The sequence below is a fragment of the Haliotis asinina genome, chromosome 15 (genome assembly GCF_037392515.1).
Source record: "Haliotis asinina isolate JCU_RB_2024 chromosome 15, JCU_Hal_asi_v2, whole genome shotgun sequence".
Taxonomy (NCBI): domain Eukaryota; kingdom Metazoa; phylum Mollusca; class Gastropoda; order Lepetellida; family Haliotidae; genus Haliotis; species Haliotis asinina.
The window spans coordinates 43750300-43773398 of NC_090294.1; the positions used below are offsets into that span (position 1 = coordinate 43750300).

General features: G+C 39.3%; 2 protein-coding genes across 4 annotated transcripts; one reads left to right on the top strand and one right to left on the bottom strand.

Moving 5' to 3' along the window:
- The first annotated feature begins 1581 nt into the window (after positions 1–1581).
- On the top strand, positions 1582–17320 carry LOC137265171 (KAT8 regulatory NSL complex subunit 3-like). Of its 3 annotated transcripts, none has more exons than XM_067800505.1 (14): positions 1582–1719; positions 5690–5982; positions 6914–7072; positions 7595–7685; positions 8232–8315; positions 8891–8992; positions 9908–10039; positions 10915–11133; positions 11599–11670; positions 11834–11908; positions 12096–12317; positions 13141–13296; positions 13539–13581; positions 13811–17320. In XM_067800505.1, exons 2-14 carry the CDS (start codon positions 5741–5743, stop codon positions 15253–15255), a joined length of 3042 nt encoding a protein of 1013 aa, XP_067656606.1. In that variant the 5' UTR covers positions 1582–1719; positions 5690–5740; the 3' UTR covers positions 15256–17320. The 3 variants fall into 3 exon arrangements, with proteins under 3 accessions (XP_067656606.1, XP_067656605.1, XP_067656607.1); XM_067800504.1 differs by having other exon boundaries at positions 1611–1719; positions 13539–13662; XM_067800506.1 differs by having other exon boundaries at positions 1612–1719; positions 10918–11133.
- Positions 17180–23017, bottom strand: LOC137265173 (small ribosomal subunit protein mS26-like). The gene is made up of 4 exons (XM_067800507.1): positions 22692–23017; positions 20467–20604; positions 19463–19586; positions 17180–18207 (listed from the first exon to the last, which is right to left on the bottom strand). The coding sequence occupies exons 1-4, from the start codon at positions 22937–22939 to the stop codon at positions 18028–18030; spliced, it is 690 nt and encodes a 229-aa protein (XP_067656608.1). The 5' UTR covers positions 22940–23017; the 3' UTR covers positions 17180–18027.
- Positions 23018–23099: the final 82 nt, after the last annotated feature.

Below are 23099 nucleotides of genomic sequence, written 5' to 3' on the forward strand. Positions count from 1 at the left end.
ACAAAGCAATCTTAGCGTTTGTAGGTCACATGCAACGAAAACAACAAACAAAATTAAAACACAATTAGCACTTACTCATTGTATGTAATAGACATTGTTGATTGTGAAAAGGGAAACAAAGAAAAATCTTAAGCGTACAATCGCGCATCAAAAGTGTAATATTTTGTGCTTGGGTTTACTTCCTTCGAGAAGAAGCACATGGGAGACCGAGACCGAACCTAGTCAGAACACTCGTTGCACTCAAGTGTACCGAAGACTGGCTGATTAATTTCCCCATAAGCTGAGGGTCTATTCTCTGTATGTAGAGATGGTCTGTTTGAATGGCATTTTAGAAGTGTGGTGTGTAATAAGAAAGTAAGATGTTTTAAGGATAACAACTTATTTTATTGTATATGATACAATGCTTCGGTAAGGATTCATATACCGTTGTCAAGCAAGATTTACATCGGTTAAAGAATCCATACCGAAACGTCTCATCATGAACAACAGAAGAAGTTGTTATCAATAAAGAATGTATAGTGAGATATTGAGTTTTGTAAATACATGCTCTCTGCACTTGCATTATATCCAATCAACAAATACTGAGATGGTGAACTACTGCGTGGCTGGAAACTGTCGTTCGTCAAGTTACAAAGCAGAACTTGAAACTGACAATGTGAATTTGCACCGGTTTCCGTCCGATCAAGTCATCCCAGAAAAATAGATGCAGAATATTCTAACCATATAGTCATTTAACAATGTACAAATCACAATATTTTAGCAAGTTTAAGTGCATAAGATGCCCTGACAGCGTAGTCGCAGACGGCGAGGTCTTGGGAGTCCACCCTGGTTTTCAGGTCATCCAGCCTTCTCTGCCGGTCCTGGTACTGTTTCGTTTTAGGTGGGATGCGTTGCCCTGCCATGTACTGAACCAAGTGCCCTTCTGTAAAAAAAAACAAAAAAACACACGTTCCATTAGATGCATTTATACCTTTGCATGTTGTGTACACATGTAAGTGTTTTAATAAGTGACATATGCTCGTCCACCAAATGATGTGTACATTCTCATAAACAATGCCCTACCATAGGTACGAATTAAGATAATACAATCTACAATAAAATAGAGAATGCACGATTAAAGAACAAAATAAACATGAAGGGTTTAATATTATGTTAACATATTAAATATCAGAAATTATACTATCATATGTTAACTAAACACTTCAATGAGAATAAAGAGTCACCCATCAAATATGAACTAAACAAAGGACAAGTCACTAAAACAGTTTAATCCATTATTTGGGATCAATGGGTGACGCTTATTTGAAAAAAAAGGTACCGATTCCCTTGGTCATAGTGGCTTTTGCGGCGATTCGCTTCACCGAGTTATGCCCAGTCCTTTGAAATAATATTTAGTATGGCTTTAGCAGCAATTGGTATTTTTCAAATGTGGCTGGGCGCACTCCGCTCTGTCCTCTCCACCTGCCCCACAGCTTCCTTTGGATCCGTTGATGGGTAGATCAGACAGACATCACACGCTCCCAAGTCGCTTGACAGGATCATGGTTAATAAGGTGAACTAAAAATCATATTTCGTTTTAGTGTTTTATAGGGCACCTGCTAAGGGGAGATAATAAGGCACATTACCGCCATTTTGGATTATGTAGTCGAGTGCGCCATAGACATCAAACCTGACGGCTATCGAATAATTATCAGCGGTATAGTTTATTAGACTTCACTGGTAAGTATTTGAAAACCTTATAGTTGTTATAGATAATGCACCTGACACTTTTAACGGTTGTATTTTCGTCTAAAACACGCAAGCTCGGAACAGCGTGGTAGACAACATGGACGATGCTTTTGTAAACACTAGTACGACGCTTCAGTCACTCTATGAGATAATGCATTGACGGTCATATACACAATCATCTTTATCGCGGCAAATTTGTCGGTTCAGTTTGTTCACTGTTTGTTGCCAGTTAGTTGTCATATAAAAAACAAGACAACATAGATAATTTGATTTCTATGGCCAACTAATAAATTGACATTGTGTGTTTATCACACTGGGTATGCTGGCATTGTTCTGCCGTAGTGCACAGCAGGAATATCTTGAAACTGACAATGTGAGTTTGCACCGATTTCCGTCCGATCCAGTCGTCTGAGAAAATAGGATGCAGACATAATAACATGTCATGTGTAGAAATATCACACCTACCTGTGTAATTACATAATGTGACAGAGGCAGCACTCCAATGCACGAGTCATAAATAAGCGTGTTTTGTTTATGGTGTATAGCCTGAGAAGTATTAAGTTCAAATTGAATGTGGTCAATGATTGAAGTTGTGTATTGCATATCACCATTAGCAGAGAGGCAGGCAGACACATAGGTGTCATTAAACAGACATTGAGTTTTGTCTCTGACAGAGACTGCTTGTTACAATCAACATATTTGTCTCCGTTTCCAAAGATATGTATTAAAAGATGTCAGTTTTCAACCAGGAATTTTTAGCAATGATATTAGTATTTCTAATGCTACATTTTCTTGAAATCGACATGTATGGGACCAGTGTTTTTTTACTACTGCAGAGACCGAAAATGCTTGTAATCTTAAGAAACATCTCTTGTTTTCAAACTTCAGCCACAGTGAAAATCCTTGCATGCATCACTTTCTGTGTTTTTACGATTTGCCTTCTTGGTTCAAGCCGCACGAACCTCCTCACTGCACATGGATTAGTTTATGGATGCAGTGCAGCTGTTGAAAGCACTTTTTCCTCCAGGGCTGAGGGAAATAAGTGAATCGTATGAACTCCATTGAATGAGAAGCTGGTAGGAGGGGAAATGGAGAAGAGGAATGATCTGATGTACCATGAGCCATGTTTTAATATGTTGAATAAAATATATTTCATGTGAGGAATTATTAATCGTGGGACCAGAAATTGTAGAGCACAATCCAATGAAGAAATGGGTGTATACTGTTGGTGGTTTTGGTATTTCATTTTGACATGAAAGTTACTTTTCAAACGGAAGCAAGGGAAGTACATTGCCAACCTTTGATCGTTTCGCTTGCATTCATGAAAACTGGTCAGTTTCTCTCTGCTGCGCAACTCCTACAGCTTGCCTATGGGTTAATCTGAAGCGGAACACCAAATTCATTCTTAAAAAGCGCATGGTTAATACCAAGTGATTATATGTTGCCAAAAAGTTGTATGCTTCACTCTCACAGACAGGCTATGTAACTCTGTCACCAGAGCACCTGCAGCAAACTGCAGTGATGTCATGTGAGGAAGGATTCTCAGTTTGTTGAGTAACAAGTTCAACGATTTGCTTATTCCTGATGTCAACAAAGACTAGCTGAATCGTTATGTTGCTGTCAAATGCCCCCAGGTGTTGGGTAATTGTGTCACCATGCACAGATTTACACTGAACCTCTCAGTTCATGCTAAATATGTTTTTTGTGAGTGCAAAGCTAGCATTGTGGTTGCCTGTACGTATTAAATCCAGTGGTTCAACATATACCTCGCTTCCAAGATAGAATATGCTATTTAGATTTGATTCCACCGAGTTTAATAAATCATAACGACTTACTAGTTGTAGTAAATTAGAGATGACCAAAAGGATTTTGGATGGCACAGCTTGTGATATGACGTTTTCGTCTTCAAAAGTGAGGTTGTGGTCAAAGTGACAATAATATTGTAAGTAGTATCATATTGTCACCTACCTCGCTTCCAAGATTGAAATTTTTATGTGATAAGCCAAAAAAGTATTGGCCGTCAATCAAATACATATTTTACTACCAGTACAAAGTAGTTTGGATGTTGTAACTTGGTGAAAACAATCCTAAATAACATTTTTTCTCAGACTGTCAGATGTTTGCGACAGGGCACCACCATTTTTTAAGATCGTGGCGTCTCGGTCTAAAGTCAGTTTGAGTATCAATTAGAATCTTGAATGTTTTCATCAAGTGATAATATCAAAACTACTTTCTCCTCTCAGTTTTTGAATCATGTCCGAAAAGATATTGCATAACACCACTTGTAACAGAATTACAAGACGATTTATAACCATAATGACAATAGGCAAATTTGACAAAGCTGTCTTTGAAAACAAGTTTTATCTCGAAAACTAAGCAAAGCAGGTGAAAAGATTAAATGGTAGTAGATTGTGAAACATGAAGCTTTCTTTTTTCTAAACAATTGTCACGATCGTAGATTTTGGCAAACCTATAAAGAAGACATCGAACCCTGGAAATGTAGATGAATGCTACAACAACCCACATAGGTATACCTCATATTATGTCATGGAGGTGCTCCCATCTAATTGGTTGAAGTTTCGTTTGTAGGAGAGAATTGTGCTCAGTTGTCAAAAAGTTTGATTTAAGATTATTAAATGTCGAAATGAGTAGTTTTGATTGACGGGGTTTCATTTATAGCAATGTCAATAAATGATTTATAGATTTGTACCCCTTTGAGTATATGTGCTCTTTAGTTAGATCAATCAACCATGTTGTTATAGGTGAAGAACTATGAACTGTGCCTTCAAGATGGTGTTCATGAGTGTATGCCTCAAGAGTTTTTGAATGAACTTGTGTGAAATATGAATGAATGAACAGTGTATAAATCATGAACTTGAGTACATCATGAACGAATGAACTTGTGCAGATTAGGAACAAATTAACTTGTGTAAAACCATTAATATTTTTGTTAATGAAGACAACTTGTGTTGATAAAGTAAAATTCTTTCTGTTTGGCTCACATGACTAGGAATACGTCCCTTTTGACTTTGTGCCACGGCTCATTTGATTTTCAGCTTGGCCCTTTTGACTTTCCACTTTTGACTTAGCACTTTCCGGCCCATTTGGCTAGTTTAGAAATGTATCCTAGCTAAAACCTGAATTAGATACAATTCTATTTAAATTATTATTCTGACAGAGATATTACCATGATAACTAAATAAGGTTTTGTTTTGAATCGATCTCCAGTAACCAGTGATCGTCATAACAGGCGTCTAACAGGATGTGGTGGTCAGGTGCTTGTGATAAGTCACTTGACTGACACATGTTATTGTATGCTAACTGGGTAGGTTGATGCTCATACAGTTGATCATTGGATTGCCTGGTACAGATTTAATTATTTACTGACATCTGTCACATGCATGATATAGGTGGAATATTGCTGAAAACAGCATTAGACAACAAAAGCAACTGATCAACCATGAATATATTAATCTTTGTGAGAATAGGTGGTCAGTTCATCCTGAAAATATCTATTCAGATATTATTACCATAGGTACAATAAAACTATTAATTTTGGCTGTGGATTTCTTATATTTGTAATTGTGGGAATGTGTACATAGTCTTTTGCATTTGGCTTTTTTAGAAATATTCCTTCGTTCACATTGAAAGTGAATCACTAAATGGGTGCCCGGTTGGATAAGATGGTGTTGTGACTGCCAGTCTTGTTCAACTTTAAATGTTTAAATAAATCTGTTCTTCTGAATGTGATAGTCTACAACAAACTGTCATTTGTACTACCTGAATATATCTAGTCTCAGACTTGTGGAGTCATGTTAATTTTATGCATGGTATACTCCTCAGTGAGCTGAAAACAATTTTGTTGTAATTTGTACACTCTTCTGCTGACAAAGTGAAATGTTTTAATTTGGAATCCAAGATAAATCCATGTCTACTCACCTCCAGCTTTTTTCTGTTCCAGCTTATCCTACAAAACATGACCTTCAGGTCACTATAAGAACCACCCATCTAGATGTCTCGGCGAATCTCCGTGGTCCTGGAAGGAAGATGGGCAGATGAGGGCCACTCCCAACGAGGGCGCTACATGTCATCCTACCTCCGCCTCCCAGGCTCCGATCAGGAGTTTGACCTGGTACAGCTGGACCACTGTTACTCCAAACCATGGAGTGCCCATCCAGATGCAAGCAATGCCAGACCCATGCGGACTCTCTTTATGGCCAAGTTCCCACGCAACCATGGATCTGAAGGGACTGGGTGAGTTTCCATTGTATTCTTTTTTGTTTTGTTTTGCTTTCTTTTATTGGTATATGTGATGTTATAAAAAGGGACAGAATCAGTGTAATTATCAGTAGAGGAAATAACATGCATGTGAGACAGTCCCTTGTCTTACATAGATGTACGGTACTACTCAGCGTCTCACCTAGATGTACTACTCACAGGAGTTAAAAAATCTCATTGCCCGATGCACAGGACAGGTCAGTTTTCATTTCAGGCAATCAAATAATGGTATCTTACTTGTCTGTGAGCTACTAGATAACTTGCGCTTACGTTTTCAAATTGCAAATAAACTTGAATTTCATTTAATATCTGCTCCAAATGTAGCTATTACATTTCGCAATGATAATACAGTAGGATTATGATTCTTGGCTATTTATCACTTTCCAATAAATAGTTTAGTAAACATTAACATCAAATACCATGTTGATTAATTCTTTCATAATTTCATCATCATGATTATATCATTAAAATCAGGGCAACTGGAAAAATAGCCCAGGACATGTTATTTTCTTAAAGTCACTTGTCCTGTGGCAAGTGCCATTTAAAAAGAATTGAACCCCAGTTTGCATTCAAGGGATTCTCCTCCAGTAGTTTGATTAGGTTTTAATTGATTGTGAGAGGTGACTGAAAGGATCAGCATTTCAAGGGTTAAGGACTTGCTTGACAGTTGACACATGTCTTTAGATCTTAATTAAACAGATCCATACATGTGATGTCAATCACTGGTCCGGGTTCGATTACTAACTAACTGTTGTCATATTGCTGGAAGATATATTGCTGAGTGCAGCTTTAATCAACAAACAAATAAATCTGCTGGCTCCTGGTTTGTAAAGTTCAGTTGCAGGGTTGATATACAACTGTTTTATATCAAATGTCCATTGATGTGATGGGTGATTTTTGTGGACAGAGAGGAGAACCTGCCTCTGGATGTCGTCAGCCTTCCCTCCACACCCACACTGCCATACGACCTGACCAAGGCTCGCAGTCTCATGAGTGAATGTGAGAGACATGTCAGCTTTGCCAGAGTCGAGGAGGGGGCGGACGACTGGGAAGAACAGATTGTCAGGTATGTAGAACTTAGAATGAAGCTGTCTTCAAAGAAGCGAAATTGTGAAGGACCTATACTGTAGGTAATCTGTCATGTCATGACATGTCAACTAAAGTAATTTGAATGATTCTCATCCATAACTCTTTCATTGTATAATAATTAGATTTGTAGTAAGTTTGACAAACCATTATGAAATAATGTTTGCTCATTACCTCATTTTCATCAGGATCTGAATGGTTTTCTGGACCTGTACATACTAAAATATGTTTGGATATTGGTTTAACTCACCTGAGTTATGTATGATCACTAGTGTCAGCAAAGGTTTTCCTGTTAATTTCCTTCCTCATATTTCATTAGGTAAGATACAGCATATTTCGACACCATTGATGACTTTCTGATACAGAGGCAGGAGAGTTAATGAGGATCCCACAAGTAAATAAATATAACAGATAAATAATTTTCCATTTTGATTCTGAATAGTTTTTGTATAGTTACATCAGTTAATCCAATGTTCTTGTTTCATGTGTCTCCTGTATTCAGGACTGGGTGGACAATGCAACAGAATCGTCTCTTTAACAAAGTGATGAAAGCACTTCAAGCAGACCGACTAGCTCGACTCAGCTGTGAAGGGGTAGGTACGCAGTAACCGGTCTATTTACTTAATGCACAAGGGGTGGGCTGTGAAGTATCCTTGTGCTTAAATGTTCACTTGCCTCACCAAGCCCATTTCAGGTGTTCATAGCCATGATGTTGCTGGAATATTGCTAAAAACACTCTCACTCACTCACTCACTCATGCATGCACTCATGCATGCACTCATGGTCCACACTTGGTTATGGGATAGATGGGATGTTTATAGTGATTAATTGGTTGGCCCATGATTTGTATGAATTGTACTGGATCTCTCTTCAGAGACTTTCACCCACATTTTGGAAGAATGAAATATATTGATACAAGTGACTAAAAAGCTCTAAGGTGTACAGAATAGTTTCCAACTTTTATCAACACATATTTACAGGTACATCAAAAGATGTAGGGGCAAGATTCTGTTTATCACCCAGAATCTTTCTTCTGCCATTTTGTTTTTTATTAGAGAATTTCACGTAGCTTTGACATCTAATATAATGCAATTTTCAACACAGAATTTGTTTGACACTAAGTGTGGTTGCGCTTATAGCTTGATACAGAGCCAATCCAGAGGCGGGTGCACATTGACAAGACAGCCAAGCGTGTGAGACAAGCTCTAGCCAGTGTAGGATGGGTAAGGCATGCATTCTTTCATTTAGTAATTGTATTATGGGATCTTAAAAGATGTAGTTTGATGCACAGAGGTTCATCTGTTTGTTATGAGGGTATCTGCTATATTGGGCTGTTATGAATCAATGGCATATACAATTAATCAGGACATAACCAAGCCAAATGGTGATGTGTTGTGATATTTGTGAAAAAAACATTTCTATTCATTCTCCATATTTGTGATATGTATCTTATTCTCTTCATAGTGGTTCACTGCAACTGAACTGATGATTGTATCTTGTATCTTATATTGCCTTCAGTTTGAAAAATTTCTCATCACCTTAGGACTGCCCCCAAGGGTACTGTAGCAGGGATGTACCTTGAGTCCTGTAATTGAGGGTCCCTTGGACTCGTGCTTATGATTTTCATGGGTCCTAGACAACAAAATGGCTTCCCCACAGACGTTACAATAATTTTCGTTACATCGACTGTCAATTTTTATGCCTACAGGACACAGGAATTTGCGCAATGCAAATCCCTGCTGTAGTTATCATTGTGACTGGTTGATAATCTTTGTGATGGGAATATTGTGTGTTGCAGGACATGAAGTTGGCCCAGTGGCTGCACATCACCCTGTTTGAGAATCTCAGTCTGTCCCTCCTGTCTGCCTATCTAGATGTTCTGCAGACACTCAAAGCTAAGGTAGCATGTTTCAGCCATGTGGGGATAAGAGATTCTCATAACAGGACTAAAGTGATCATATTGTTGTGACGATATGTGTCTAATAATGTGACATATTGCTCTGATGTTAGTCATGGTTGATCATTCTGTTGATTAATGGATTTTCTGACCTGTGGTCAATGATGACTAGGGCAATGGATTAGCCTAGTGATTAAAGCGTTCTGTCATCATGCCGAGGACCATTTTTTGTTCCCCATATGGGTACAATAGGTGAAGCCCATTCCTGGTGTCCCCTGCCATACTGTGGCTGGAATATTGGGGAAAAGTCAGTGTAAACTACCTTCAATCATTTACTCAGTCAACGACTGATCGGATGACATAGGCTGGTGACAGGTATTGTTGGTCATACCATCGACCATTGGTTTACCTCCGCCATGCTTAAAGATGTCTGATACAGCTGATCATGTGACATGGGACACTGATGACTGGCATGTTTCTCACACCATAGGTCATTGGTTTGCCCTGCCTATGTTTTATAGTATATACGTCACAGAGATAGAGCCCGAGTGTGACGCTGACACTCAGGGATTGGGAAAGGCAGGGGTCATGGGCCAGTTTGCACATTAGAATGAAAAATAGACCATTAAAATTTGGAAGTTTACTATTGATACAAGGGCATTGGCCCATTCAAAATTCAGGCAATGGCTAATAATCCTGAAAATGGCCCATTGTCAAAGTTCTCTTACCCAATCCCTGTGTCACTGAGTGCTTTGAGGAAATAATTCTGCTCAAACTAATTTCTGAGATGGGTAAAGTATTCCCCTGTATCTGAAAGTCGTCTTTCTGTCATTAATTTGTAATCTAGGTTTGAATTTTCATTCTTCACTCATTCAATCAATCACTCACTCAATCCTGATGCTTCTTCGGAATCTCCAGGTCCCCTCCCTCATAGATCGCATGATGGCGGCAACAGCAAGTCGGACACCACCTGTCACGTCAGAGGCCCTCAACCTTCTGCTAAAGAGGCCATGGGACCCAGTGCACAACACTCTCTCACAGCAGAAGCCAGTCAGTGTTCTCTATTTTTTTTGTCCGTTTTTAAATACAGAATAGGTGACGGAATCTAATGTTCCTCTTTCGATTAGAGTCATTCTGGAAAATGATTGGAAAATTCTATGTCAGTTGATATGGAAACTCTGTAGCTTTGATACCTGGCATTAATACCAAACCTGTCAAGATCTGAGTAAGAATTGACAGTCATCAACCCATGCTTTTCGTAAGAGGCGACTAACACTTTAGCAACAGGTTTGGGTGGTCAAGCCTGCCAATTTGGTAGACTCATGTCATCATATCTCATTGCATAAATCTATGCTCATGCTGTTGATCACTGTATTTACTCCAGTTGCAGACCGCCTTCATTTAGCTGAAATTTCTGTGTGTGGTGTTAAACAATAAACATACATATTAAATATCAAGCTGTCAGGCATAAGAGGAATATGATAAGGTTGGCAACATATAACCTGTAGGATAATACGGGTAGGTGAGCTACAGTACCCTCGTGTTAAGTATAGTTTATCCAGGCTGTTTATTCTATCACTGCATGCTGAAAGTAGTCATGGATATTATACAGCATGCAGGGGTTCAAAATTATATGAAAAGAAAAAAAAACATGCCACAGGGCTAGTGACTTTAAATAAGTAACTTGTCTTGACTCATTTTCCACTTGCCCTGATTGTTATGACATGATGATGAAGAAATGTAATAGCTACATTATCCAAGTTTATTTGCACTTTGAAACCGTAAGTGGAAGTTATCTAGTAACCCAAGTTACATACCATTATTTGATTGCCTGAAATGAAAACTGTCTTGTCGATGTGTTGGGCGATGGAATTTTTTAACCCTAGCATGAACATTTTCAAAATGTCAACTCATGTCCTTCACAGAAGAAGTTGCCTGGCAACCCGCTGCTTCTGATAGCCCCAAGTGGCCCTATTCACTCCAGTATTGCGTATTCCAAGAGGAGCAAGTTCTGGAACTCCCAGCTATCCAATCTGGGAAAAGTGATCCCTGTGACCATGCACACAGTCAATGGCGGCAGCGGAGTTGGCATCGCACAGTGCTTGGAACACATGATAGGAGCGGTCAGGACCAAGGTGCTGGAGGTGAGGGAATGTTGTGTAGAGTTCTAAGTCTTTAGATTGTATCATGTGTGGTTCAGGGATCAACCAAACAGCTCAAATCAGGATGAATTGGGGAATCGTGTTTGTTAATACAAAACACACAACCTGTTTCCCTAACTGAGACAGACAATGCATGCTGAATGCTGTAAGCGCTTAAAGCAAATTACAATTCTACAGGTCACCCATTCTTGTTGCATATCATTATAATTGACAGCTGAAAATTGGAGAATTCGAAATTTGTTCTAAAGCAAGGAAGCAAATGTATTTTGTATACCAACCCCCAATAAGCATGAATAATGAATGTAAATACTCATTGACCTAAAATATTACCTGATCCGGCACAGATCTCAGCTGTCGTAGGTGTGAGTTTGAAGTAACAGAGGTTAAGATACACTTTTTAAATTGTAAATCTTGAAATGCAGACCTACAGTTTCTGCTTTCTTTCAGTCAAAGAGTCATTCCCAGAATCGACCCATCATTCTTATTGGCTGGGATGTTGGAGCTCTTGTTGCCTGTCATGTGAGTTACACATATTTTACTACAAGAATGTACCAGGACAGTTATTGTCTGAAAAAAAACTGATTCAGAATGTTGAAAGTCCTTTGGGAAAGCAAAGTAACTAAGTATCAAATTGTCTTTGTACACCCTAAATATATGACAGTGATCTATGTCCATGTTGCAGGTTGCGCTGGTGGAGTTGGTGACAGCTGTGGTGTGTCTGGGGTTCCCCTTCACAGGCATTAGTGGAGGAAGAGGGGTGGGTACTAAAGTGTTTTGGAGCTACAGTGTTGTGTATTCATTTTGTAGGGGATGTGGAGGGTCGTATTCAGATAGCAACAAAGTAAGTGCAGCTGTATCCAGTTTGCCGTGAATGACACAAGCTTCTCCCAAAGTCCTTGTGGTGTAAGTCAAGACTGATAGTTTCCATGTTTTCCATTCTGTAGGATGTGGAGGATCCCCTCCTGGACAGCAAAACTCCCACATTGTTTGTGGTCGGCCAGCACTCCAGTGTGTGTGAGATAGACGACATCGAGGACCTACGGGAGAAGATGAAGGCAGAGAATGGGCTTCTGATGGTGGGTGGGGCAGACAATCAGCTCCGTGTTAGCCGGGCCAAGAAGAAGCAAGAGTGCGTGACACAGGTCATGGTGGACAGGTGTATTCTGGTGAGTGTGTGACACAGGTCATGGTTGATGGGTGTATTCTGGTGAGCACAAGACAGGTCGTAGTGAACAGGTGTATTCTGATGGATGTGACACAGGTCATGGTTGACAGGTGTATTCTGGTGAGTGTGTCACACGGGTGTAATGCCTCCACACATCACACAAATGCTTAACTTTTGTCGTTTACTATCTTTGTACTGTTGCTCTGTAATTACATCAGAAAACGGTGTTCAAATTATGTTGATTAGTTACATGACATTGTTCCCAAACAAAGTGGCACTGTTGTAGCTTCTATTTTTGTAAAACAACGGCATCAGGTAAGCTGAGGGACTGTTTCTGGGAGCTATGTGGTCGCTAAGTCTCACAAGGCACTACTTCAGGTATAAAGCTAAAGGTAGCGCAGATATAGATCATAGTGATCGATAATCTTCATCTTAATCAATCAGTTATCAATAAATATTGGAGAAGTCACTTTGACCCAAAATGGAAACAAAATCAATATGCTTCACAGGAGTGGTGACGTATGTTTTATGATGTGAAAACAAAATGTCCTGTTCCTGTATCGTAAGCCTTCTAAAAGATCCATAATGGAAAATATTGTTCATCAGAAGAATTGTTCTCAATCACGGACAAGAAAATTGTAGTTGATAATCGCACATAAACTGTTGTAATGAAATAGAGTTTTAATTCACACAATTTACAAAGTTACAAATATATTTTGGGGCAGCATATTTTTGAGGCCTAGGACTGCCACCGCAGCCCTGTTGAAACAAGTATTTGTGGACATTTGATACAAACACCTTTCTAATTCCATTCATTGTTCTAGGATGAGATTTGTGAGTTTCTGGGAGGAATCTTGTCACAGTCAGCAACAGCATTAGAAGGCCTGGATCAGTCTGTTGATATTGACATTCGCAACAAGAAGAAAAGACGAGTGTCTCGGGAAATAACACAGACAATCACTGAGTCACCTTTCACTGTGGTGAGTGCGGCAATGGATTTTTTTTTCTGTTACCAAACTACTTTTAACAGCAGATGTAAGACTTTCCAATAAAACACTGAAATATTGCCAATAACATTTTGTTTGAGAGTAAAATTTCATATTGAGTTTTAAATTAGGGGTCTATTTGTACATAATTTTTACAAAGGATCTGAGAGATAAAGACTGTAAACAGTTTGCATCTGGGAAAGGTTTTATGACTCTTTACATTTTTGAAATTGCAGTCATCAAGAGGCCGAGGTCGTGGGATGAGACAGGGCTTTGCAGGTGTGACCTTGAGCTCTCAACTATCTCCTGCTGAGGCAGATTTATCAGCAGATATTCCCGTATCCACCCTCAAACTCTCAAGTAAACACATTAACTTTTCAAAGTTTATTGAGAACTATTCAAAATTTATGTAAAAGAGTAACATAATATTTAAGTGATGTCATGATTTGACTAAAGCTGTGTTTGTTTCATATGCATATAGGATGTAAAATGATGTCTCTTTCCTCAGATCGCCGGGGCACTCCTAAGAAACGCCAGGCAAGAAGTCCCCTCACTAGTGTGCCGAGGAAGAAGATCTCGTTACCAACATCTGTATCAGGGAGCAGTCTCACATCCCCGAAGATTTCTAGCAGATCGGCTGGAAATGTCCCACAGCCCTTGACAATACCAGGAGCCAAGGAGCTCTCAGGGCTGCTTCAGGGAGTCAAAGGGTCAGGGTCAGAAGAAAGCAGCATGCCCAAGAGCTCCAGCGTCACGACTGTGCCCCTGTCTCAGATCCTCACATCAGCAGCCCTTGCCAGTCAGCGAACATCAGACAGCCAGGCGGGAGGAACGTTGCTGGCTACAGCTGTGAAGAATGATCAGGTTCCTGGGGAGAAAACAGCAGAGACAGTTCCCATACAGCTGCAGACAGGCACGTCAGGGAACCACTCGCAAATTCTTCTTAGGACCGGATCCAAACCTTTCTCTATTCCTCTTTCAATGGCCCAGAAGCTTGTGTCAGGGTCTCCTCTGGTCCACATCACAACCGCAGCCACAGCTTCAACACAGATACAGCAGCTGCTGTCAACTATAGGCAGGTCTGTGTCCTCATCAGGAACTGGGTCAAGCGGGCAGACGGCCATGATCATAACTAGTGCAGCTCCAAGCACGAGCCAGTCTTCAACAGTGGCCACTCAAGCTGGGAACCTGGACACACAGACACTAGCAGGACAAAGATCTGGATCTGCCACGGACAAGACGACCGTCATCAGCACTGTTTCCCCAACCACTGGCACCCCATCGCCAGACCAGGAGAAGGTTCAGGCCATTCAGAGACTCCAGTTCCATGACTTTCCCCTCACCACAGCATCACTGTCAATGTCATCAGGGGCAATATCTGTGACTCAAGCTAAGATACTTTCAAGTTCTCAGTTAGATCTAGCAAGGTTACAGTCAATTTCTGAACCTGGTAAAGGTCCTGTGCAAATTGCTGTCAGCAAAAGTCTCATCAGCCCAAACACACTAACAGTGTCTCTGCCAAGCAGTTCTGTTACTAAAACAGTGTCTCATTCCACGTTGATTGCATCATTAACTTCACCAGGTAAATCTGCACAATCAGTTGCATCTGGAAAACCGTCATCAGTGCTCCCATCAGCAACCCGTCCAGACAGACCTCCATCTGTAATGTCTACAGAGCCCCTTGGTAAGGTGTCATCTTTACTGGAGTCTAGTCCTGTCCTATCCCCAGCAGCTCCCTCCCCGGGGCCAAGCTCCTCACCCCCATCCAGTGCTATTCCTAAGACAGTTGAGGCAGAACTATCCCAGGACTTATCCCCAACGAGTAAAACATCTCCAAAGAGTGGTCCCAAGGGTGTGACATCATCCTACAGTGCTACAGCTAAATCCGTTCTCCCAACAATAGCATCCACAAGGACTAGACGTATCAGAACACCTAAGCAGTATGACTTGTGATTTCGTTATCAGCAGGAACTGTGCATTGTATTGCTTGGATAGATCGTGTTACGGTACATTTCATGTCGCCTGTTTAAAAACTCAGCACTTGTGCTGTTGTCAAAATATGTTCCAACAATATTGTCCACACAGGCAAGATGCTTCCGGACACCAGTATGGCGTGTGGTCTGATATTCAACAGGAACTGTGATATTGTATGGCTTGGTTAGATTGTTGATATGCATTTCATGTGTTAAAAAACACAGCACCTGTGCATTTATAAAGTTGGTAAGGATTGACTGGATGTCAGCATTTATCAGGACTGTCAGAACCATCAACTGTGTATGCAGAAATTGTTTCAGTGTGTGCTTGAACTTGATTATGAACATCATTTTCTGCAAATTTCTGAAAGATTTTTGCTAGATGAGATTGTATTGCTAGGTCAACAAGGATTTATCTAGACTCGAGTGTTGGACAAGTCACTCACTGCTGATTAGCTATGTATTGTATCCCAAAGGGTGGGGTAAAATGTTTCATTAGACAGTATTTTTCTTTCAAACCAGATAACGAGAATGATCTCAAGGTAAATATCTTAATTGTTGTCATTTTCAGATTTGTATCCCCTTTTACTGATTTTGTACATGAAACCTTTATGCATACCACATCCATCCACTCTAGGCACTTGTTTCAGAAATGTGTATATCATGGAAGCAGATGCACGTATGGTACGATCAAAAAGGTTACATTGAACTGATTGTTTTATGTATATTTTAATATACGGTTACCTGGAAAGATGCATTCTCTTCCCTTTGAGATTACTTGTCATATCTTCCTACAAACCTCTGTTCTAGTACGGGCATATCTCCCTGTTCTTGTAAAATGCCAAGCAGTGGAAAATCGCAACAAATTATCTCCCTTTTCATCAGAACATGATCTTCATCAACTTAGATCCAGCTTGACAAAGTCAAGCAAATGTGGGACCACATGTGTCCCTCCTCAGCCAGGGACTTATTTGATGTAACACACAACATATTTAGTAACTGGTTTGTCCCTTGTCAAGAAGAGAGAATAAGATGTCATTAATCCACCATTACATGACGAGAGTTCTGTCTAAAAGAAATGTTTGAGCATTATGCTGGGGCTCTAGTGTTCATGAAGCCTACAGAAGTTACTGAGGCCTTGCAACTTATCACTTTTGAAACATCTCTTAACTAAATCTGATAGCAAGCAATCACAAATCCTGAACACTCACACTATGTAATGGATAGGAAGATATAAGTAACCTCTGTGGGAAGAAAATGGGGAAAAATGTGAAATATCCAAATGAAAAGTTGAGTTGCATATTACCATGAATGAGATCTGTTTGTGTTAATATTGCATCTTCTTCAGCATGTCTCCAACCAATAATCATAGAGTAGACATTTCCTCACAACCAGTGATTGTAAGTGTTGATGCAACCCCAAAGATTGTGATAGTAAACCTCAGAACCACTGATTGCAAGAGTAAGCACAACCTCACAACCAGTGATTGTTAAGGCAGCGTTGTGGTCAGGCTTGGTTATCCAGATGGTCGAGTGTCAGCCTATCCTAATTGCAGGGGCTGCTGTTCATATTATCAATCACTGGTCTTGTCCAGACTTAGTTGCCCATAAAGGGTATACCTCATAATTGAGCAAACAATAAGTCCAGACTTGATATTTAAAAGTCAGTGTCATTTAGCTGAATATTGCTGATGAGGACATTAAACAACATTGATGTCAGATGACTTGTTCTCCTTACCGGAGATATGACTGACATCATTGCCATTGTTTTGATTTGAAGATTGGCAGTGTTGAGAAAATAAAAGTATGCACTTTGTTGAATTAATGCCCACTAGACATAAACTGAAATGGGGTAATAAGTTCAGTAAAATTAGCTCCCTGCAATGGCAGTCAATTAAAAGAGCACTGAATGTCTATTGTTGTCTTTAATCATTGATATTGGATGAGGTACAGTTTGTAAGATTATGATCAAGACTGCATTTGCTCATGTACAATGTATATGTGCACATTATCCATTTTCATGAAATAAAAGAAACATCATGTTTATGGTATTTGTATAGCAGGTTGAATTAATGGGGTCACATGACTGGAGTTGAATGAGCCCTTTTATCAATACTTCAATGGCCTCCAGCATCACAGAAACTGTGTGTAATCTGGTAGAAGACGGTAACCATGTGAGCACATGTGCCCTGGTACTTACTGTTATCCTGCCTGGCTTAAGAAACCATCATGTAATATTGTGCTATTTGGTGCGGCATCAGCATATTGTCCTGAGTGGAGTGGCTCCGTTACACCTGTGCCATGGTACCTTAGAGGGATGACATTCGTCCAGATCAGTACACAAGCAGCCTCACCCAATGCACGTTACTGTAGATGCAGCAATCACAAACATGATGTTAAACCCCATTAACATTCCTTGCAGTGTTCATCATGGAGGAATATGTTCACAGCTGAAGAATTGACCTTGAACACATCCAAATTGATAATGCCAAAAAACATTCCTTGGATCATTATCCTGATGTTAAAGTGACTTTTTCAGCAAAAGTATTCACACACTAACAAACTTGTACAGAAAAACAATGTACTTGCATACAGAATGAACTACAGTCAAGACACAGAGTTTAAATGGCATGACAGATCCAATAGTTTTTCATTAATTAATTATCTGTTCCTCTTCATGTTGGTACAACTAAAACTGATCCATAGCACATCCTATCACATGCACACACACACAATGTGCCAAGGCTGACGTATCATCTTTGTGAATCTGTTTGTCCCACTGGAGTTGAGTCCTTAGGAGAAGTAGGATTGTCAAAGTCTGTCACTTTTTTTCCAGATGAGTCTATTGCAAAGTTGTAATCTTTTCTTGAATTAAGCAACTTCTCAATCTCCTCATCCAGATTTTCTTCTGTGATGAAATTTTTAGATTCCTCCTGAAAAAATTACACCAGAGATACTGTAACACAATTCAAGGAAAATAACAATTAGTCAAGGAAATTCAATGTATGAATTAATATTGGATTGTGTGTCCCAAAATCTGAACTGAATCATTCAGCATGTAATTCAAAAGAAACAAAGTTTTACATCATGGGAATTAAAGGCACACTGTCACACATTTTTTGTCAATATTTTGGCCTATATTTTATATAATGGGACATATGCACTCACTTTAGCTGCCTGTTGATGCAATAAAACATTTATTAACTCTTACAACTTGCCTGAAATGTGACAGCTTCCAAACAGATAACGTGTCGTATATGGCATGTTAATGATTGCTCCGTTCATCGAAAACTGTCGCACAAGGTATTGTCAGTGTTTGCCAAACTTGTGACAAGATGCGTTATGGATATCAGAAAGAGCAATTTAAGGGACATAACTCTACAGGTTTCGCTTGAAAATTCCTTGCAGTTTTTCGGCCAATAGATGGTGCAAGGGTTGATTTAATGCCATGTTGCAATAATTAATTCAATCATTTTGACATATCATTGTAACCTAAATATGTACAACACTTCTTTAATAAATCACATGCCTACTTCCCCAGGGCTGATGGTACTAATGAAAGAAATGCCTTATGTATTTTTAGAGAAATGTGGTGTGACATTGTGAATTTAAGAATAAAACAATCTCCAAATGCTTCAGATTCTTGGACAAACTTTAGTTTTATATTTGACCCGAGGCACACTCTTGACAGCAACAATACTAACACAGGGCAGAAATGTTCCCAAATGTCTCATATTAGTATAACAGTTTATGACATGATATATTTATGGAAGGAGGTCTAGATGTACCTAATCTTTCAGATCAGCAATACCCATTCAGCTAAGACAAGTAAGGGTCGAATATCTTTCATCGGTTTCAGTCTCTGAGAAAATCACATCTCAAAACCACAATGAATCCAGTTGTTTTAACACTTTTTGTGTATATATTAATCTAACATTAATGAGAGTCGTATTATTTCAAAGGGACAATTTAAGTTTCGGAAACTGCAAAACTATGATGTCAAGATCTTTGTTTCATAAGCATCGCCTATTAACCAGTCAAAAGTCTAATTTATCCATGGGTAATAACATACATTATTTTGGTCTATGAGCCTCACAGTGATTAAAAACACTTCGTTCAATTATACACTCATCTCCTCCCCTATATCTGCAGTGTCTGATATTGACTGAAATCTTCAGGGCAACTTACAATATTTGCAAGAATCACTTGATGTGCCTGTGCCTCCTGCATCTGTTTCTGCTTAATCCTTCGGGCCACCTGACGATCATGTCGAGCTTGGATTTGCACTTGCTCTTCCCTTTGCCGACTCTCCCTACAAGATCAAAGAAATGAATATCCTATCAACGAAACAACTTTCTTTTTCAAAACTGTACTTACATGAAGGATGTTTATCACACTACTCCAGTCATGAGAGAATGAGTTGGGTTTTACTCTTGTTTTTAGTATTATTTCAGCAACATCACGGCAGTGAACACCTGAAATAGGCTTGACCCATTGTACATGAGGGGATTCAAACTTCCCACCACCAGTTATGAAGTTGTACCTTGTACGAGGCCACTAATGGGACTAGGTGAACAGACTAGCTGACATGTATATTGTCATTATATCCTAATTGTGAAGATCAATACTCACACTGTTGATCACTGGATACTCTGGTCCAGTTTAGCTATAAATAATGCCATGAGCTGAAATGATCTCGAACCCCCATCATACATACTACTACTGCAATAGCTGAATATTAATTTGAAATTTCATGTCACTGTAATATGAAACATTTAAATTTGAAGACAATACAGCTTCATATAAATACCAGAAGTTACAAGTCAGAATGTAAATCACACAATCTATCATAAAACTGATCTTAGAGGATGCACAACAGAGTTCAATGAGTCAATGTTATTGCCCTGAATCCCCTGGATATCAAGGTTACCGGACTTAGCTAGAATTGAGAAAACATGGAGAAAACATCAAGTCAAGGTTCCAGAACATAAAGGCCACCACCTTAGCATTCCAATTTCCACCTGCCCTTTATTTTGGTCATTAACTCAAAGTTCCAGAAAATGGCCACCACCTAAGCATATTACCTGCCCTCAATTTTTTTCATTAACTCAAGGTTTCAGAAAGCAATGGCTGTCGCCTTGGCATTCATCATGGTCTGAATTCAAAGAAAGTCAAATTCAAAGATACGGTACCTAATGGCTGCTACCTTGGAATTCCACTTGTTATTTTCTTCCATGATCCAGGCAAACTCTTCTTCTTCATCAGTCTGTTGAGCTTTCAGCATGGCACGTCTTGCCAAGTCAGCCTGGTGGGTTTGGGTGATGAAATTTCTACAACGGAAAAAAATGTGATTTAAGTTTATGTCCTTATATCAAGATATTTTTATCCCCATCTCATCTTTTGGTTTGTCTATAAACCACAGATAGGAGGAACTTATTAATTAATGAAAATCTTGAAATGTCCAAAGTGATCTGTGTCATGAGTTTCCTTTTCTTGATACTTACTATTTTGTAGCACAAATAATACATTTTAAGGGACACTTTCATTGGATGTCAATGCAATTTTTCTTGAATAATCTGTATTTGGGAAAGACTGAAATTCAGAGTTCAAACTGGTTCCAGATGTGACTCTTGCATGATCGTGTATTAGGTTTCCCACTTACACCTGAACCTTTGGGACCTTTTCCCAACAAATGTTTACAATCATTTCATTCACATTTCGATCAGAACCTGCATCTGCACAGATATCAGATTCACATGTCAATGATACCGTAGTACCTGGTCGTCTTAAGGGTTGAAGTCCTTGGTGATGCAGTGTAGCCTTTGTGTTCAGTCGACATACAGACACACAAACATTCAATTTGTTGTAACAATGGAATTGCCCCAGACTTCAACTCATGTTGGGTTTTACACTACTTTCTGTGTTATTCCATCAACACTAGCAGAGGACACCTGCCATGACCTTCACATATTGTACCTATGTGGGGAATCAAACCTGGGTCTTCAGTGTGATGAGAGGTATGAGTTCCTCCTGTCGCCCCATCCAAAATAATATCTATAAATTAATATATACTAGAATTATTAACAAGACCTAACACAACATTTACCAAAGCACTCACAAAAATAATTAAAAGCCCCCAAATTAAGTACAATATACAGGACTGAACCACATACTGGATAGCGACCAGTTATTGCCACGCACCAGTTATTGCCTACACCTGGCTGTAGCGCTTGCGCAGACAGCTTTCGTTGAACTTCCTTAGCATTTCACACATTGACACATCAAAAAAAACACACGATAGTTTACAAGAGTTACAATTAATGTGAGTATTTTACATTGCAGTCGTAACAAAATATGAATCCCTCAGAAGACCAGACCCAAGCACGTCGGGGGATGTAACATGACCATTAGTGTATTGACATGAAATTTCATAACCGATGAGAATTGAATGAAAATCATCCTGGTTGTGTTGTGAATCTCTGACTTGACAATTCAGTCCACAAAAAGTGCAGATTTTAATTTGTATGCACATAACCAGAATGCCAACAGTCAATCACTTAAGTTTGAATTGACCCAAATTTCCATCTCTGTTTTATGAACCCGACAGATGCCATGCAGACAATACTGACAAAATATAACTGTCAATTTTCACCTTTATCTTTTCGTTTTTCAACGAGAAAACAAACATTGCCAAAATTGCAAACAACTACTCAAAATTGTCAACTTTGATAAGTTCAACCCCACAGTGACATCTTCATTTTCCTGTCAGCTTATATCAACATGCAGCAACATTCACAATGAGAGCGAGTTTTGTTCTTTTAAATTTCCTTTTTTAAACAATTCCAATTATGAAATTTCTTCAATATGCCAAGGTTTGAAACACAATAGTTGCATTACCAAATTTATATCAAATTAGGTGAATAACATAAAATATTCGGCAATAGCAATAATTGGTCTTCTTAGTTGTTGGGAAAGCACAATATACACTACCACACTTCCTCTTAACCGTGTTACGGAGAAACACGATTGGCAAATGTAAACAACCAGAAAACAGCAGTGAATAGCCAATCTATCATCAAGATAAATTTCATTTCATTATGGTGAGAAATAATTGAGTAAAATGGCAATAAATGGTCGCCAGCTAGTAGGGTTACCTCTGATCATCTGCCTAAGAAAGAATAGAGGGGAATGGAAGGAACTGTTTCCCGATGAGGAAACACCTTAACCATTAGGCTACCCCATCCTTTGTTGACAAATGTCATCCTATCCAAATTGCAAAGATCGATGCTCATGCTGTTGATCACTAGACCCTCTGGGCAAGACTGATGTCAACACGGGTACTATACCTAATATGAACCGAGGGACGTTTCAGATCAAGCTCTGTAAAGTGAAACACACTCAAATTACGTCTGTATACCTAACTGCCCGTAGATGCGTGTTGTAAATATGGAGTCTTTTCTTAACCTCTGCCGTATCTTCTGGGTGAAACACTTGAGGTTTGGGAACATAGAACTTCTTGCTAGCAGATACTGGGTGCCATCTTGATTTTCTCCATCGCACTGTCTGGTAGCATGATGCTACCTTAGGCAACTCTTGGGTAACCATTTTCAACGTAACAAAGTTTTGAGATCTCACAAGTGCAGCGAGGAAAGACATGCCGGCCATTTTTAACCGGAAGTGAGGATAGCCATGTAACGACTGAAATGATTGGTGTGGGTTGAGACAGCTGGGCTAATCATATGCGTCGTTGTTTAATACCCAAGCGTTATAAAATACGGACAATAATTATTTCAAGTTATTAATGTTTAAACAGATCGGGATAATA